Source organism: Anolis carolinensis, chromosome 3 (assembly GCF_035594765.1).
Source record: "Anolis carolinensis isolate JA03-04 chromosome 3, rAnoCar3.1.pri, whole genome shotgun sequence".
NCBI classification, from domain to species: Eukaryota; Metazoa; Chordata; class Lepidosauria; order Squamata; family Dactyloidae; genus Anolis; species Anolis carolinensis.
In genome coordinates, this window is record NC_085843.1 from 255,742,140 (window position 1) to 255,761,361 (window position 19,222).

The 19,222-nt window shown below is 39.3% G+C and overlaps 1 protein-coding gene across 2 annotated transcripts; it reads right to left on the bottom strand.

Annotated features, from left to right (window-relative positions):
* Window positions 1–6,656: 6,656 nt before the first annotated feature.
* Window positions 6,657–18,845, bottom strand: LOC100557449 (phospholipid scramblase 2). Of its 2 annotated transcripts, none has more exons than XM_008120057.3 (9): window positions 18,701–18,845; window positions 15,613–15,644; window positions 13,445–13,555; window positions 12,475–12,599; window positions 11,939–11,981; window positions 10,745–10,971; window positions 10,080–10,241; window positions 8,217–8,378; window positions 6,657–7,662 (listed from the first exon to the last, which is right to left on the bottom strand). In XM_008120057.3, the coding sequence occupies exons 2-9, from the start codon at window positions 15,623–15,625 to the stop codon at window positions 7,546–7,548; spliced, it is 960 nt and encodes a 319-aa protein (XP_008118264.2). In that variant the 5' UTR covers window positions 15,626–15,644; window positions 18,701–18,845; the 3' UTR covers window positions 6,657–7,545. The 2 variants fall into 2 exon arrangements, with proteins under 2 accessions (XP_008118264.2, XP_008118263.2); XM_008120056.3 differs by lacking the exon at window positions 18,701–18,845 and adding an exon at window positions 18,024–18,475.
* Window positions 18,846–19,222: the final 377 nt, after the last annotated feature.

The window sequence follows — 19,222 nt, forward strand, 5'->3', positions numbered from 1 at the left end:
ACCTCCAAGGTCATGTGGCCGGCATGACTGCATGGAGCGCCATTACCTTCCCGCTGGAGCGGTACTTGTTGATCTACTCAAATTTGCATGTTTTCGAACTCCTAGGTTGGCAGAAGCTGGGGCTAACAGCAGAAGCTCACCCCACTCCCTAGATTCGAACTGCTGACCTTTCATTCAGCAGCTCAGTGGTTTAACCCATTGCACCACCAGGGGCACCAGAAGTTTAGATACTGAAAATATGGTAATATATTGTATGCATTTGCCTCATTCAGTTCAAATATTTATTTGCATAGTATGTGGGCAGTAGGGTAGCCACTATAAACAAAGGATTGGTTCTTGAACCTTTAATAGTAATCCAGCACAGAGATGTAGCTTTGAAGGGTGGGGGGAGGTGAGTAACGTTACTGACTCAAATAAGAATTCTGTTCCCCGAAATGAATTTCTCCAATAGTTCCCAAATTTCCCGCATTTCAGAAAATGAAACATTGAAAAGGTTCACACCTAGAATGCTTTTATTTGCTGTTTTTACATTCCCATGGTAACTGTGTCTGTTCCTTTTCTTTGGCTGCCTAAATGGTAATTTTAAAATATTCAACTGAAGTGTTAAGATATTGCAGTGATAGAGACTTGGGAACTGCAGCAAAATTCATGTGGGTACAGAATTCTTATGGGATGATATTTTCATTCCCCTCCTCCCTGTTCTTACACCCTGATATGGCAGAAGGAATTTTTAGCAAGTATAGTATCGCATGCAATGGCAAATAGCTAGCTCAGCTACACATCTTTCATGTCTGACCTTTCCTGACTTTTTAAAAGCAAGCCCAAACTGTTGTCCTTTTATATGGTAATCATAAAGAATTAAAATTGAGAAGTAATTAAAATGCAGTAATGATCATATGCATACCTTTGGCTTAACTAAAGCAGGGATCATGTAGTCCTGTAGAACAGGGCTTCTTAAACTTTTCTCTTCACAATCCCTTTTGGCCTGACAAATGTTCATGTGATGCCAGTAAATAAAATAGGTATAAAAATGAAACATGTACTGAATCATAGAATCATATAATCATAGAATAATAGAGTTAGAAGAGACCTCATGGGCCATCTAGTCCAATCCCCTGCCAAGAAGCAGAAAATCGCATTCAAAGCACCTTTGACAGATGGCCATCCAGCCTCTGCTTATAAACCTCCAAAGAGAGAGCCTCTACCACAGTCCGGGGCAGAGAGTTCCACTGCTGAACAGCTCTCACAGTCAGGAAGTTCTTCCTGATGTTCAGGTAGAATATCCTTTCCTGTAGTTTAAAGCCATTGTTACGCGTCCTAGTCTCCAAGGCCGCAGAAAACAAGCCTGCTCCCTCCTCCCCATGACTTCCCCTCACATATTTATATATGGCCCTCATCATGTCTCATCTCAGCCTTCTCTTCTGCAGGCTAAACATGCCAGTATTCCAGGTATGGTCTGACCAAGGCAGAATAGAAGGGTAGCATGTCTTCCCTGGATCTAGACACTATACTCCTATTGATGTAGGCCAAAATCCCATTGGCTTTTTTAGCTGCCGCATCACATTGTTGGCTCATGTTTAACTTGTTGTTCACAAGGACTCCAAGGTCTTTTTCACACATACTTCTGTCAAGCCAGGCGTCCCCCATTCTGCATTCCATTTTTTCTGCCGAAGTGAAGTATCTTGCATTTGTCCCTGTTGAACTTCATTTTGTTAGTTTCGGCCCATCTCTCTAGTCTGTTAAGATCATTTTGAATTCTGCTCCTGTCTTCTGAAGTGTCAGTTTGGAAAACAAACCAGTATTTGCAAGGCTTGCTAAACAAGCTGATTTTCCTCTTTTATGAAGTACAGTTGAAGCATCTTTTGCAGAATCCACTGTGAACACTGCACAACAGATTTGTGTAAATGTCTAAAACATCCACGAGGTGAAGTTCAGAAAACTTTTACTGTTCCTAATTTTTTAAGGATTCCAACATTGAACTCAGAACCCAGAGTTTAAGAAGCAGTGTTCTATGTCCAGAGGAGGGTGACCAAAATTATAAAGGGTCTCGAAGCCAAGCCCTATGGAGAGCAGCTTAGGGTATGTTTAGCCTGGAGAAGGAAAGGTTAAGAGGAGACATAATAGCCATGTATAAATAGTTGAAAGGATAACAAAGATGGACCTGGTTTGTTTTCTGTTTCTTCAGAGAAATGGGACACGGAGCAATGAAAGGAAACTACAGCAAAGAGATTCCATTTGGATACAAAAAGAAATTTCTGATGGTAAGAACTGTTTGACAGTGAAAAACACTGCCTTGGAGTGTGGTAGTCTTCTCTGAGGTTTTTAAACAGAAGCTGGATGGCCTTCTGCTATGAATGCTTTGTCTATTCCCGCATGGCAAGGAGTTGGACCAGATACAGCTTGGGTTCACTTCCAATTCTCTGATTCTCTGTTGTTGGATTGCATATCCCAGCACTCTTAGCCAGCATACCATTGGTTAGGAATGCTGAGATATGCATGCCTACATCTGGGGTCCAATATTTGCATAATCCCCACCCTTGAGTTTAACAAAAGCAAGTGTTTATCACAACAGCCTCAATGTAAAGTGCTCCCAGTGCACTGAGTTGATACTTTATTTGTACAATCATTATGTGTTCATATTTTAAAATGTTTTTGAAGGCCTTGACATCTAGAAATGTTACCTTTGTTGCTTCACTAGGCAGAACAGTTCTTTGTATCATGTCACTCTAGAAATATAGTCAGAGTGTTCAATAAGGTATATATAATTCTGTCAGTGAAGAGATGAGGCTAGTAACTCTTGAAATTCCAATCTAGTTGAGGTAATATGAAATAAACTATGACAGCACTGCCCTCTGTTGTCCATATGGTATTATGAATATGGAATTAAAAATTTTTGCAGATACAGTAGAGTCTCACTTATCCAACATAATCGGGCAGGCAGAATGTTGGATAAGCGAATATGTTGGATAATAAGGAGAGGGCCCGGTTCTGTTCAACATCTTTATTAACGACTTAGACGAAGGGTTAGAAGGCACGATCATCAAGTTTGCAGACGACACAAAACTGGGAGGGATAGCTAACACTCCAGAAGACAGGAGCAGAATTCAAAACGATCTTGACAGACTAGAGAGATGGGCCAAAACTAACAAAATGAAGTTCAACAGGGACAAATGCAAGATACTTCACTTCGGCAGAAAAAATGGAAATCAAAGATACAGAATGGGGGACGCCTGGCTTGACAGCAGTGTGTGCGAAAAAGACCTTGGAGTCCTCGTGGACAACAAGTTAAACATGAGCCAACAATGTGATGCGGCTGCTAAAAAAGCCAATGGGATTCTGGCCTGCATCAATAGGGGAATAGCGTCTAGATCCAGGGAAGTCATGCTCCCCCTCTATTCTGCCTTGGTCAGACCACACCTGGAATACTGTGTCCAATTTTGGGCACCACAGTTGAAGGGAGATGTTGACAAACTGGAAAGCGTCCAGAGGAGGGCGACTAAAATGATTAAGGGTCTGGAGAACAAGCCCTATGAGGAGCGGCTTAAAGAGCTGGGCATGTTTAGCCTGCAGAAGAGAAGGCTGAGAGGAGACATGATAGCCATGTACAAATACGTGAAGGGAAGTCATAGGGAAGAGGGAGCAAGCTTGTTTTCTGCTGCCCTGCAGACTAGGACACGGAACAATGGCTTCAAACTACAGGAAAGGAGATTCCACTTGAACATCAGGAAGAACTTCCTCACTGTGAGAGCTGTTCGACAGTGGAACTCTCTCCCCGGGGCCGTGGTAGAGGCTCCTTCTTTGGAGGCTTTTAAGCAGAGGCTGGATGGCCATCTGTCGGGGGTGCTTTGAATGCGATTTCCTGCTTCTTAGCAGGGGGTTGGACTAGATGGCCCATGTGGTCTCTTCCAACTCTACTATTCTATGATTCTATGATTCTATGATTCTATGATTAAGGAGAAGTCTATTAAACATCAAATTAGGTTATGATTTTACAAATTAAGCACCAAAACATCATGTTATACAACAAATTTGGCAGAAAAAGTAGTTCAATATGCAATAATGCTACATGGTAATTACTGTATTTAGGAATTTAGCTCCAAAATATCACGATGTATTGAAAACATTGACTACGAAAATGCGTTGGATAATCCAGAATGTTGGATAAGCGAATGTTAGATAAGTGAGACTCTACTGTAGTAGTATTCATTCAATACCCTTACTTTGATTTCTCCTTATATATATTATCTTACTATTATATCTCAGTACTGTGATATTGGATATTACTTTACTATGGGCATGGCACATTTTCTCAACCTTAGAAAGTGATCTGAACAAATCTTGTGTCATAAATTACTTAGAAGACAAAGTAAATAAGTCCAATAAAGAAAATATATATTCTTGAGAGATAGCAATTACTGTACTTCATTATAGTTATGAATATATATTTTCTTTACTGGACTTATTTACTTTAGCTGTCAGATTATGTTATTGCTAAGAACAATGAGGTATACAGACAAAGTAAACTACTCCAACAGTGTGAACAACATATTCTAGCCTGACCTATAGAAAATGAGTAGGGCCAGTAATAGAACATTACTGTAGTTCACTGTTGTTAGTCAGACTTGACCACTCCCAGGATACTCCATTCCATTCATCTTTCCTTTCTTCCACTTAATTCCTCTAAAAAAATAGTAAAATCCAAATTATATTTTTAATGTGAACTAGAGTATAATCCTTGTTAATGTAAATTAGATCGTATTGTTAGTGTGAACTAAATGAGCTATGTATTGACTCAATATTCAACAGTTGGACAATGGATCTACTCTAGTTGGATCCAGATAATGTGATTCAGGTCAAAGAACTCTATGATGATCTTCTTAATTTTTTTAAAAAAATAAGAGGGATGTCTCTTTTTTATGAAATATATTGTGCTAAGGATGCATTTCTACAAACCTTAGTTTCCACCAAAGCTAACTAAGACTTCCTTGTTGTGTAGGAACATGGACATTGACTTAACATAATTATTTACATTCTCAGGATGAATTTTCTATTATCAGTAGCCAGAGTATCAGTGTGATGAAATACTGACTTGAGTGTCATCAGTGTGATGTAATAGTTATCTGAGCATTGGACTAGAACTCTGGAGGCCAGGTTTTGAACCCTTGTTTGGCTATGGAAACACTATGGGTGACCTTGGGCAAGTCACACTCTCTGTGTCTCAATGGAAGGCAATGGCAACCTCTTCTGAAAAAAATCTTATACAGAAACCTCCATGACAGGTTTGTTTTAGGGCCACAATCAGTCAGAAACATGTCAAGACACTTAATCTTTTTGAGTGTTGCAAAGTTTTGCCTTTAAACACACACACACACACACACACACACACACACACAAATACTGAAAGTAATATTTTTTGAAGTAATATTAATACAAAAATTTTAAAATGTTTTTTTCTTTTCACTTGCATTGCAGTTCCATAATATTTTTATTACCCTGTTTCCCTGAAAATAAGACATCCCCCAAAAATAAGACCTAGTAGAAGTTTTGCTGAATTGCTAAATATAAGGCCTCCCCCGAAAGTAAGACCTAGCAAAGTTTTTGTTTGGAAGCATGCCCGGCACCCACCAAACAAAAGACCATAGCATGCAGGATTGGTAAATGTAAATAATAATAATAATAATAATAATAATAATAATAATAATAATAATTTTATTTTTATACCCCACCTCCCTCTCCCCAGAGGGACTCGGGGCAGCTTACATACCAGTTGTATATGGAAATAATGGTAGTAACAAGAAATTTGTTACAGTTTGTCTGGTTTAGTTATGTTGGTTTGTGATGACAACTATTGTACAGTATGGAATCAATGTTCATTTTTTTTGTTCAACAATGAATATGAATTATTCTTCATGGAAAAATATGAATCCCCTGAAAATAAGACCTAGCGCATCTTTGGGAGTAAAAAATAATATAAGACACTGTCTTATTTTCGGGGAAACATGGTAATAAGGTCATTTTTAATACTAGTGTTGACCACAGCTGACTGCCATAGTTGATAACATCTATGGACATACAGCATACAGAAGTGATGTTGAACCAGAAATGCAACCCATATGGAAAAACACTAGCAGGCATATTCTGGTAAAATAATTTAGACTTAAAATTTCAGGACACTTTTTAAAGTACTCAAGAGAAAACCTCCTTATATTCCTCCTGAAAATTTTGGTTTGCTATTTAAATCATTATTTGCTATTTAAACCTAAGTAATTTTTCCTATTGAAAGAACCAATCCTTAAGCTCTAATATCTTTAGAATGCTAATTGTTAATAAAGCGTGAATGCACAGATTTTGGTGAGAAATTCTAAGAGAATTTTCAATCTTATTTGTATCACTTTCAAGCAACTGAAGCAGTATGAAAAGCCTTGCATTTAGCAATGGCTTGTTCACGCTCCAGTCTTCCCCACCTGTGACACTGCAAACCATCATGGAAACAGACAGTTAGGTTCAGCCCTTTCTATGCCATCTTGAATACAGAACTGCTGTTTATTTCTTTTCTCCATGCCAGCAACCTTTTTACACTCACTCAGATCTAGAAAGACAATCTGAACATGAAAATGTACTACAATTAGAGACAGACTTTGCAGGTTGCAAATGTGTTTCATTGGAATGTGTTATTTCTTTGAAGAAATTGCTCAAAGCCTAAGCAGTATCATTGCCATTTGCTTTGCATGCCAACCATTTTAGTATGACAGAGAAAACATTCAATGTGGCTAACACAACTACAATTGAATGTGATAATTAAAACAAGTTAGTAAAAAAGAATCATGATAGAAGTGGCAAAAATAATTATATGGGATAAAAAATCTTAAAGTCATTTCCACCAAGAGTAAATCCATTGGTCTACTTGGTTATTCATTGATTCCATTGGGTCTGATTTCACACAATTTAGATTTGGGGAAATTGAAACATGGGCATTCATCTTAGCTAGTACACCATCAAGAGCTATTTCTGTGTGGTAGCTTGAGTGAATGACTCACATACTAGAAGAGTCTGAACCCCTGCTTGACTATGAAAGTCCATCTCTAATGTCTTTATGCAAATCATTCTTACATCCTGAGAGGAAATCAGTGAGAACCCTCCTCCAAACAAATATTGTAGGGAAAAAATTTAAAAATGCTTTCAGGTTGCCACAAATCATCAACAAAGCATAGAACAACTCTCCTTCAAATCCTTTTAACACAGATGGAAACAATAGTGGTAAATGGAGGGTCAGTATTTGCCTCTTTCTCTTTTGCAATCAGTTTAACTTTTAGAATATTAGCATAATTCATATACTTTATGAATAAATGTGCCTATATGTCTATAGTTTGCTCAGTTAAGTTATTTGTGAAGAGTTATGAGGAATGCAATAATAGAAGTGGTGTTCAAGACTGCAGCCATATTTATACAGTTTAAAAATAAGCTCCTTTAAAAAAAAAGTACATATGTAACACCACAGAATAATATGGGTATCCTGAAGTATTCATAAAGTAAACTTGGTCAGAATTAACGCCTGTGATGCCCATGCCTTGCATGAACACCATGATGTCTGTGAGCTCTGTGCATCCCAGTTGTCCTCCTTTGTCTGTTCCTGTTTCCACTCCTTTCAAAAAACATGAAGTCCTAAGGAGCAATTACATGCATTAGCAAGACTGAAATTCAGAAATACCTTCACATATACCTCACAATAGTTACCCACCACACACATATTATTCAAATGAGTCCACAACAGAATGCACAGCTAGACACAACTAAAGTGTGACCCATAGAAGCTAATGGCATGAAAGATTACAGAAGACTGAGACCCTTGCTTGGCATTATTTTGTGGACAGGAGATACTACTCACTCTTTCCTACTTCCTCCACAGGAACACAACAACACTTGGAGGTCTTAAGGCACTACAACCATCCAAAGTTGCATGCAGAGTTTGGAAAAGTTTGTAGTCATCTTGGCTGAGATATTCTGGCAGTTTTAGTCCAAAAAGGAACTTCTTCAAGTTTTCCTTCAAGGAGCCACCCTATCCTGTATCTTTAACACACTGATAACACCATCTTGGTCCCTTGTCAATTAAAAGATTACCAGTTGGGAAGAGGTATTCATGTGAAGGTCCTTCTGTCAAGTCTTCTAAAACACAGAGCAAACAGACTATAAAATCCCACCACTAATTTAATACATACCAGAAGAAAGCAAGACCCAAGAATGATTGCTTTCATTTTAACATCAAGATCCATTGGAAATTGGACTTGAAAGCTGCTTGCATCTGTAGCAGCTTCTCTTGCCCATCCTCCCCATTGTCTTGAAATGGTTCCAACTGTGGATATTTCATCCAGCGCCTTCACCTAATTTTCAAATAAAAGTAAGAACAAATTGACTTCCTTCTTTTTTTTATAAATTAGGTTAGAAAGCACATAAAAAGATACAGTGAATAAGAAAGAACACTAATAATGACAACTATTGATATACAAGAACCACACAATTGGAATAAAAGACCCAAATTTCTTCCTATATGGTACTACTAGTGTAAATCATTTGTCACCATTATTTAAAACAGGTGCTGACATTGTGCAGCTATCTATATATTCAAGCAACACAGTCATGGCGAAGAAAGCTAAAAACTTCCATCCAATAATATCTGGAGTTTCATGATTTCCAGCCCTCATTTCTAAACTATCTTATTATGCATGTGCAGTATATGCAAGTACATGTGTTCCAAAATCTGAAGCATTTTCAATAAGGGACAATCAATCTGTACTCTGTAAACAAACTGCAAGCTATTGTGAACCCACTTGCTTCCTCTTTTGGTTAATTAATGCAGGAAGTGATAGGGAATCTGATTTTTTTTCGCAATTAAAATAGCCAACTTTGAAAATATTCACATTGATCTCCACTTCTTTTATCTTCTGATAGCTCAGTGGATCTTAGAGTAATGAACAGTGCAACATAATAGAGAGTATCTTCCCACTCCAAAAAAGATTTTGAGATATTTAGACTTGCATGAATTCCAAAGTGCCAATACTAACACATACTCTGTTGCTAGTCACAAAGAAAAACTGTACAGGCTCCAATTCTCACTGAAAAGTAAACAGAACCCTCCTCTACATAAAGGCCAAGAAATATTACTTTATCTTACAGCTGCAATGTGTAGAGGAACAAAAGAAGAGGTCATATAAAATTTACCCAATGCTTACATGAGTGCATGAGGCTGAAATCCAATCACATTGGTCCTTCCACATTTGTGATTGATTTTTCAAGATTTGATTATTCACTGATTTGAATAAAAGCATCTGTCTAGGAATCTCTTAGTTCTCCAGTGTGACTGTATAGCAAGCTTCCAGCAGAAGATAACCAGAGTTCTGCTGGAAGACCTAGAAATTCCCAAAGAAAAATTCCCCTAACCCTAACACTTCCCCAATTTTTTTATTTGTAGGTTTTTACATTCATCCTATGCCCTTAATCCCAGTAAATGTACAGGGTGTTTGAAAAAGACTTTCTAGTTTCAATGTAATTTACACTGAAACTAGGGAGTTCTTTTTCAAACACCCTGTATAATGATCCCAAACTATAAATGTCACTGTCTCTTGGATGTCTAAATTGTTATCAGACTAGCAATATTTGCAAGGAATTTAGCATTTTAGTCCATGTGGTACTGGTGGCAGGTTTACCTCATGTTACTTGTTTCTGTGGGCTTGGCTTCTGAGGCTACTATATTCACTATTGTACAGTTAATTGTGCTTTTGTGTTTGGTTTTGCCGTGTTGGGGTTTTTTTAAAGTTGTATGTTAAAATTGTAAAAGTTCTATTATATTTAATTTGATCTTAAAAGCTGCATAACATGTAGGGGGAAATCTGTTTTATTCAAGCTTCTAACTAATTATTAAAAGAGGGAGGGTGGGAGGAAGGAAGGTAGGTAGGTAAGTCAGCCAATTAGCTAGAATACTGTTTTGGACCCTCTCTGTCTCAGCATGATCCATGTGCACACATGGCTGTATGTATGTGTGTGAAAACAAAGTAATCTAACTTTTTATTTTAAGATTACCTTACCTCAAAATGAATATCTGAATAACAGCGGCATGGAACACAAGGGCCGGCCATTTTAAGCACATTTTCTCTGGCTTCATTTTGGATGGCAAACTTAGGCAGACAGGGGTGCCACTTCTGCTTAACGTAGCCAATAACTGTGCCTGGTGGGGCCTGAACTTCCAGCTTCAAGAAAAAGACAACATAATTAAGAATTAAAATCAACCTTATGCTTTTACCTAGCACAGAAATATACAAAGCACATTCTTTTTCCACTTAGTTTTAGAGCACATTTCCATTGTACTGTTACAGCACTTTGACAAAGAAGTCATTGATCTATCCTGTGTGATGTGGGGTTTTGTAGTTTGTTAATGTACCTAGAATTCTCTGCTAGAGAACTCTAATTGCATAAGAACACATGAGAATGGTCTGTAAAAGAAATCCAAATAGTATATCAAATGAGAAATGCCAGGACTCCACAGGTAAAGTGGTATCAATCTGCCTTCATTCAGAATAAATAAGAGGCTCTGGTCTATTAAAATGATTGCAGACTTGTAAGCAAACAATGAAGAACATCTAGGGCGCTCAACAAGACAGAATCCCAAAAGCCAAATGTCTTGAGATTCATAAAAATAATGTAAAGGGGAAAGGAACCTTCAGATGGACCCAAAGATAGATCAGTTGTTTACCTCTTGTAAACAGCAAACACAAGGGCAGCAGCAAATCGCACAGTGAAACGCTCTCGACAACTGCATGACGGGTTGGTTTCTGCTGTCAAAGAGTTTTATGGTGAATGACCGCAATGCTCCATACATATTCAAAGTGAAGTCATCGTTTTCCTCGGCTGCAAAGTAAATCCACTGCCCCATAGAGTTTTTGACTTCATATCTGTTACAGGTTTCATAGCCACTTATCACTGAAAATGAAACCACAACAATATAGTTATTGAGGCAGATACTTGTAAAAATATTTGGAAAATTCTAATCAGAGCCATTAACATCAGTCTCAGATTTCCATTCTAAAATTATATCTCTCCATTCTATAAAATAAGTTTAGAAAGCAATTGACAAGATTGCTTCTGCAGTTTCTCAGGAACAAAACAGTAGACTAGGAAGAATAATGATCAGAGATTGAAAACAAATGTACTGGGTTGTTGTGTGTTTTCTGGGCTATATGGCCATGTTCCAGAAGCATTCTCTCCAGACGTTTCGCCCACATCTATGGCAGGCATCCTCAGAGTTGTGAGATATATTGGAAAAAATAAGCAAGGAAGATTTATATATCTGTGGAAGGTCCACGGTAATACAACATTCACACTGGCCTCCAACAGACAAGAGTTCCTTCTCCCACCCTGAACCTTTCACAGATATATAAACTTTCCTTGCTTAGTTTTTTCCAATATACCTCACAACCTGTGAGGATGCCTGCCATAGATGTGGGTGAAACGTCAGGAGAGAATGTTTCTGGAACATGGCCATATAGCCCGGAAAACACACAGCAACCCTGTGATTCCGGCCATGAAAGCCTTTGACAACACAAATGTACTGGGTTTGCCACTTCATTTGGGCGCGGGGTGGGTGGGTCTGCACAATCACATTTTAAGTGCTTGCCCAACAGGGAAAATGAACACATTTTAATAGTAGGCTATTTAGAAAAATGCATTCAAAACATGTGCAAAATGTAAACACATGGGGAAGGGAAAACATTTCAGGATGAGAATGGGATCTTCTCCCAGGTTGAAGTGAAGCTACTTTACAGATGTAACAGTTTTAATAAGTATTATAAAATAATACAGAAGAATGCCCCTAATTTACAAACAAAACCCAGAAATGGAATATTTCTCTATTTCCCCAACTGTGAAAATGCTGTAGCTTGATACATACTTTCCATCAGCTCAATCTGCTGCTGAATTGATATCTGATCAATCTGTTACAATGTTTTAAAAAGAGAAAAGTCGTAAATGTTAAAGCTGAAACAAATGATAGGAACATTACAGAAATGTCATTATTTTATGTCCGATGTCTCTTTCTATAATCTGCATGAAATCAAATGCTCAATTGTTTTTATACTATACTTGTCACTACATTTCATATTCAAATTCCATAAGAAGATAGAGAGCGAATTATTTTTCCATCATGAAAAGTGAATTTTTAACTAAATGCCTTTAAAATGGGTAAAAATAAACCAATAACAAATTTATCAACATATTACTTCCTGGATCGATTAAACACAAGTAATAGGTTTGCTTTCCCATTCAACTCTTTTCTCCATTGTATCGACACAATTCCTCAGTGGAAGTATCACAGTCCTGGAATGCCAGAATTAACATATGCTGTAGCAACTGTGATGGCTATCTTTGCAGTCTCCTGGCCTTACCTGCTGATCAGAACAAAATGAAAACAAAAGGGCAATCAATTACCTGGCACAAATATTCCAACCCTGGTGGACATTTAGGAACTGGAGGTGGTGTTGGCATCCAAATTATTGGCCCTGGTGTAGTCAGCTGACCTTGGACTGTGACACCTTCATTGGCAACTGGCTGACCTGGGGAAATTGAAAAAAAATAGTTGAGTATGAAAGATAGAAAGGAAAATCCATTAACATCCTGAAAACAACGGTCAATTTTTTTTTAATATTTACAATTTTGATGACACCACACCTAACAGTAGTAATTGAAAGTCTAGAGTAGTGTTTCCCAAACTCTGGTCTTCCAGGTATTTTGGACTTCAGCTTCCAGAATCACTGATCATTGGCCTAAGCAGCTGAGACTTCTGAGTGTTGGAGTTCAAATTATCTGAAGGACCAGAGCAGTGGTTCTCAACCTGTGGGTTCCCAGATGTTTTGGCTTTCAACTCCCAGAAATCCCAACAGCTGGTAAGCTACCTGGGATTTCTGGGAGTTGTAGGCCAAAACAGCTGGGGACCACAGGTTGAGAACCACTGGACTAGAGTTTGGGAATCACTGGTCTAGAGCAGTGGTTCTCAACCTGTCACATTGTCTGACTTTTTCTTTCAGCAAAGTGCTTTAAGAGGGTGCACAGAGTATTTCCCAGTTACAAACATCAGCAAGCTGAGAGCATATGTGATGTGGTGGCTAGCGTGATGTGTTGGGTTTTGTGAAATGGTGACTTGGGAACAAAAGGCAATGCATTCCATCCCATGTGTAAGAGATGAGGACAGGAAGAGGTGACAGTGTGACTCAGTCACCATCTCTCAGCCTAACCTATTTCTCTGACTTGGACAGAAGTCAAATGGGGAAAGGAGAGAACCACTGGAAGAGAGATAAGGTGGTAAGTGTTACAGGTAACTAAAGAATTACATACCAACATTCTGAATATGTTTATCATATAAATATGAATGTCTTCAACTAAATTCTACCCTGTTCCTTACCTGGAATAGCAGATCCAGGTACATATTGAGGAAATCCATACTGGGCTTGGGCAGCTGGATAGCCAGGGCCAGAATATGCTGGAGGTGGTGGTACAGATTTAGAGTCTTGTGCTGGAAGAAGATTAAAACATTCAGTTTTTGTCTGTGGTGTTTCCATCCCCTACATTTCTATGATCTATGGAAATATTATATCTTTGCCTGCATGTGAAACACAATGGGTTTTTTTTAACAATGCAGAACTGCACACACGTCTGTAAGTTCCATTGAACTTGGTAGAGATTTCTTCTGAGCAGACTGGTAAGGACTAAATTGTCTTTCACTTATCTATTTATTCATGAACAGAACTAAAATCATCAAGATAATGGATACAGATTTAAATTTAATTGTTAACTTCCAAAGATTTTGACATCCAAACTTTAAAAATTGTCACTCACTGTAATAATTAGTATTAACTAGGTTAAAATTTCTACAAACACTTATAACATATTTAATTTGTCAAATTCCCATGTTTACCAGAGAGTACTGAAAGTACAGTAGTCTCTCGCTTATCCAACGTAAACGGGCCAGCAGAACATTGGATAAGCGAGTATGTTGGATAATAAGGAGAGATTAAGGAAAAGCCTATTAAACATTAAATTAGGTTATGATTTTACAAATTAAGCACCAAAACATCATGTTATACAACAAATTTGAAAGAAAAAGTAGTTCAATACACAATGCTATGTAGTAATTACTGTATTTACGAATTTAGCACCAAAATATCATGATATATTGAAAACATTAACCACAAAAATGTGTTGGATAATCCAGAACGTTGGATAAGCGAGTGTTGGATAAGTGAGACTCTACTGTAGTTGGAAATTTGTTCGATGTAAAAGAAAATCAAAACTGGCCCGTGTCAAGATGACAAATTCAAAACATCTCAACTGGACGGATTGAATATCTTCTTATATATCATAAGGGCATGGGTCTTATATCCTGAAATGTGATCGTAACAGTCATCTCACCACATCTGTGGATTTAACTTTTGTGGATTTAATTATTAGCAGATTTGATTTAAAATGTTCTTTCCAGGTCACTCTGTGGTCAACTTCCTCCAATCATCTTGAAAAACCTAGAGATTGCTAGAGAGAATACCTCTCTGGGCATCTCTAGGTCTTCAAATGTGATTCTATGGCCAGCTTCAAGTGGATATTGACCACAGACTCTGCAGGCACCTTAGCCAACCATCATTCATATTTCACGAGACTAGTAATTTTGCCAACCAGTAGGATGATCTCTTTGGTGCCTTTTCACTGTTCAGAATAGTGTTTAATGAAACTACAATATAAGAAATACCTGTTTTCTTCCTACTACACAGGCAGCATGAATGAGGAACATGGTATAACCATAAGTGTCGAGTCATACATTTATTGCCTTACCACAGATGGTTTTTCGCATTCCATTTACCCCTGTTCTTCTAATGGTAGAAAATAATTAACATTTATATGCACATACACCTTTCACAATGAATTTTTATGACTTCAGTCAGACTCACCATGGCTACTCCACTGAATCAATATTTACATAAATGGTGACTTACCATTCAGCAATTCATCTTCTCTACATGAGACGAGCAACTGGATTTGGGTTTGAGTCTTCTAAAATTGCTTAGACTATCCTTTTTATCTACAATATCCTGACAATGTTTTAGAGTGGGTAGTCACTCAGTCCTTATCAAGAATCATTTAGAAGAAAACAGATCAGGGGATAGGTAATGTCCATTTCAGTGACTATAGCTCTCATAATCCTTCAACCTTTGCTATACTAGCTAGGGCTGATGGGACTTGAGGTTCAATAGTATTGGAAAGACAGGTTGTTCACTCTTGGAATAGGTGATGGTTTGCAACATGTTATAAGCTTGGGAAAAAGCTCATATTATTCAGCAGTGGGCAATAGGCATTTTTTCCCAGATACATGCAAAATGAAAAGGAGTGAAAGAAAGCAAGATAATCAATGAATTCTCTAAATGAGACGACAGCCAGACCCAATGAAAAACAGTACATTAAAGTGGGAACACAAAATATGCATGCAGGCAAACTTTTCACTGTAAAAAAAGTGCATTCCAGGTCCAAGCAGAAAAGAGAAGATGAGGGGGAGACCTAAAAGAGATATAATATTTTACTCACATTCCATTTCCATGATTGCGTATAAAATGTTACTGAAAAATAAGATACCAGTTGTATAATATGAATATATTTTCCACAATTGTAATTTCAGATAGTTCAGATAACATTGACAAAAAAGAGAATGTTTCTACCCAACTGTTATGCAAAAACAATACACTCCATATTTTTGGAATTTTTGGAATTGAAACGGCAGCCTGAACAAACATTATATGATGGCAGTTCCATGTTTTGCAAAATAAATGACTCTTCTGTCACAGAAAGACAGACTGAACTATACTGAATCATATAGAGCTGTAGATAAAGTTCCAATTTCAGTTCAGTTTTTTTTCTTCCAAATCCTAGCATGACTGGAAAATGAATTTCCCCAGTTTATATCCTGTTTAATTCCATGTTATTGCCACTCTTTTAGCATTATTAACTATTCATTTCCATTACAAGATTGCAGGCCAAAGGAAACTATACTTCCGAGAATAGAAATCTGAACAATAGCAGCCCATGGATTAAAGCATACAGATTATTCAGAAGTACTCAGCCCTTCAAAAAAAAATTAGCTCTTTTGTACAAAAGCTCCAAACTGCATTTGGAACTTTATTTGGTATCAATATATTTTGTATTCCAAATATCCATCAATATCCCTCCAATCATAAGTGACTATTGTTCCATTTTTGTTCTTAAGCTCCCTGGCCCTTGACCTGTTGGGACCCATAAGGTTCCATTCTTTTCCCCATACTCTTCAACATCTACATGAAACCATTGGTCAAGATCATCCGGTGTTTTGAAGATGGGTGTCATCTCTATGCAGATGACACACAACTCTACTACTATTGTGTTGTCGAAGGCTTTCATAGCCAGGATCACAGGGTTGTTGTATGTTTTCCGGGCTGTATGTCCATGTTCCAGAAGTATACTTCTGGAACATGGCCATACAGCCTGGAAAACATACAACAACCCTCTACTACTATTTCCTCCGAATTCCAGAGAAGCTCCCCAGTCCTAAACCAGTGCCTGGAAGATGTGATGGACTAGATGAGGGCCAACAAGCGGAGAGTTAATCCAGACAAAACAGAGGTCCTCATGGTCAGTCGCGAGGCCGATCGGGTTATAGAGTGGCAACATGAGCTTGATGGTGTTACACTCCCCCTGGGAACACAGGTCTGCAGTCTGGGGGTCCCTCCTGGACTCACCGCTTGAGGCTCAGGTGTTGACAGTGACTGGGAGGGCCTTCGCACAATGAAAACTTGTGCACCAGCTGCAACCGTACCTCGAAAAGCCTGACTTGCCCTTAGTTACATCCAGAATGGACTACTGTAATGCACTCTACATGGGGCTACCTTTGAAGACGGTTTGAAACTGCAGCTAGTGCAATGGTCAGCTGTCAGATTACTAACTGGAGCTAGCTACAGGGAACATACCACGCCCCTGCTGAAGCAGCTCCACTGGCTTCTGACAAGTTTCTGGGCTCAATTCAAAGTGCAGGTTATTACCTATAAAGAAGCTGGATCCCCGCCCCCAAAATGAACAAACCAATCCATTTTTTTCTCTGCTGTCACAGCAACTCTTTGGTGCAGAGCTTTCCAATCATAACTCACATGTAACAACTGGATCCCTACAGCGTGTAAGCATCAGGATCTATAGCACTAAGCCATGGCAGTTAAAGTGGTGTCAAACTGCATTTTTATTTATTTATTTATTTATTTATTTATTTACAGCATTTATATTCCGCCCTTCTCACCCTGAAAAGGACTCAGGGAAGATCACAGAACATACATACAGTAGAGTCTCACTTATCCAAGCTAAACGGGCTGGCAGAACCTTGGATAAGCAAATATCTTGGATAATAAGGAGGGATTAAGGAAAAGCCTATTAAACATCAAATTAGGTTATGATTTTACAAATTAAGCACCAAAACATCATGTTATACAACAAATTTGACAGATAAAGTAGTTCAATACACAGTAATGTTATGTTGTAATTACTGTATTTACGAATTTAGCACCAAAATATCACGATATATTGAAAACATTGACTACAAAAATGCCTTGGATAATCCAGAACCTTGGATAAGCGAGTCTTGGATAAGTGAGACTCTACTGTATGTGGCAAACATTTGTAGTCTAGATTTATTTTAAATGGGGCTTAGTAAAGGTAAAGGTTTTCCCCTGACATGAAGTCTAATTATTTCTGACTCTGGAGGTTGTTGCTCGTCTCCATTTCTAACCCGAAGAGCCGGTGTTGTCCGTAGACCCCTCCAAGGTCATGTGGCCGGCATGACTGCATGGAGCACGGTTACCTTCCTGCCAGAGCTGTACCTATTGATCTACTCACATTTGCATGTTTTTGAACTGTTAGGTTGACAGAAGCTGGGGCTTACTGTGGGAGCTCACCCCGCTCCCCAGATTCGAACCACCTACCTTTCGGTCAGCAAGTTCAGCGGTTTAATCCGTTTCGCCACCGGGGGTTCTAAATGGGTCTTAATTTGGAGTAAACATCTGGTCCTCGATGTTCCTTAACTTCCCAACCCCTCCTGCTAAATATCTATTTGGAAATTAGAAAACTCCAAAAGATATAAACTTGGGATTTGGCAGCTGAGGCCGGAGACTTGGGTTTCCCCCGCCTTGGAAATACAGCCATCGCGAGCGAAGTTTGTTTGCCGCGGAGAAGAGCGCGGGGTGGGGGGCGGCGCAAGAGAAAGGGCAGCCAATCCCTGGGAATGTTTTCCCCGTCGGAGGCCTTTCGGTTTGCCTGAATTTTGGAGGGCGGGGAAAGGGGGATGGGGAGTTGAAAGGCTAGTCTAGGGCGGATCTCTACACTGGAAAAGTAACGCAACTCGACACCACTTTAACTGGCATAGCCTAATGCTATGGAAGCCGGAGAGTTTGACAAGATCTCTGGTGTCACTCCAAACTTTACTCCCTCCAAACTGGTGCCTCCCTCGAGGGTGAAACCCTGCCAAGAAAGAGACTTGGCCACAAAAATACATGAAGCTGGTCTGCCAGAAGTTGCCTGCGGAGTCGCTGCTCCTGCGTGACCCCACCTTCCCACCGCATTTGGCCCCTTTCCCTCCATCTCTGGAGTCTTCAAGGAGTACCTTGGGGGCGAATGTGGCTGTGCAAGAGTTCGCCCTTTTTCGACCCACTTGCAGGCAGCTGTGACTGCAGAGCCTCCGGACTCCAAGGGAAGGGCCGAGGCGTGGGCACCGGGGGCGGGGGGGGGGGGGGGAGGAGGCGAGAAGGCAAAGCGAAAGGGGCCCGAAGCGTCAGAGGGACGAGCCCGCCCTTTGTTTACAGACAGAGACGCTCCTCCCGAGAGGCGGGGGCCTGGCTACGGCTTTCCCCGGCCCATTTCTAAGAACACCCTCCCCAACTTTGAGCATCAGATAATAAGCCCGCCTCCTGCCCAGAAAAGAAACTCACGCGCTCCCCTTTGCACGTTTCCTTTGTCTTCGCAATTTCTCATGGAGGAGAACATGGCCTAGCTTAGTGGTTCTCAACCTGGGGTCTCCATATGTTTTTGGCCTCCGGCTCCTAGAAATCCCAGCCAGTTTTTTTGGGAGTTGAAAGCCAAAAACAACTGGGGACCCCAGGTTGAGAACCACTGGAGCTGACTCCAC

Coding starts and splice junctions, on each gene's coding strand:
- LOC100557449 (XM_008120057.3), bottom strand. Junction 12,600..13,444: donor ACCTGGATCTGCTATTCCAG/GTAAGGAACAGG, acceptor CAATTTCCCCAG/GTCAGCCAGTTGCCAATGAA. Junction 10,972..11,938: donor GCAGATTGAGCTGATGGAAA/GTATGTATCAAG, acceptor TTTCATTTTCAG/TGATAAGTGGCTATGAAACC.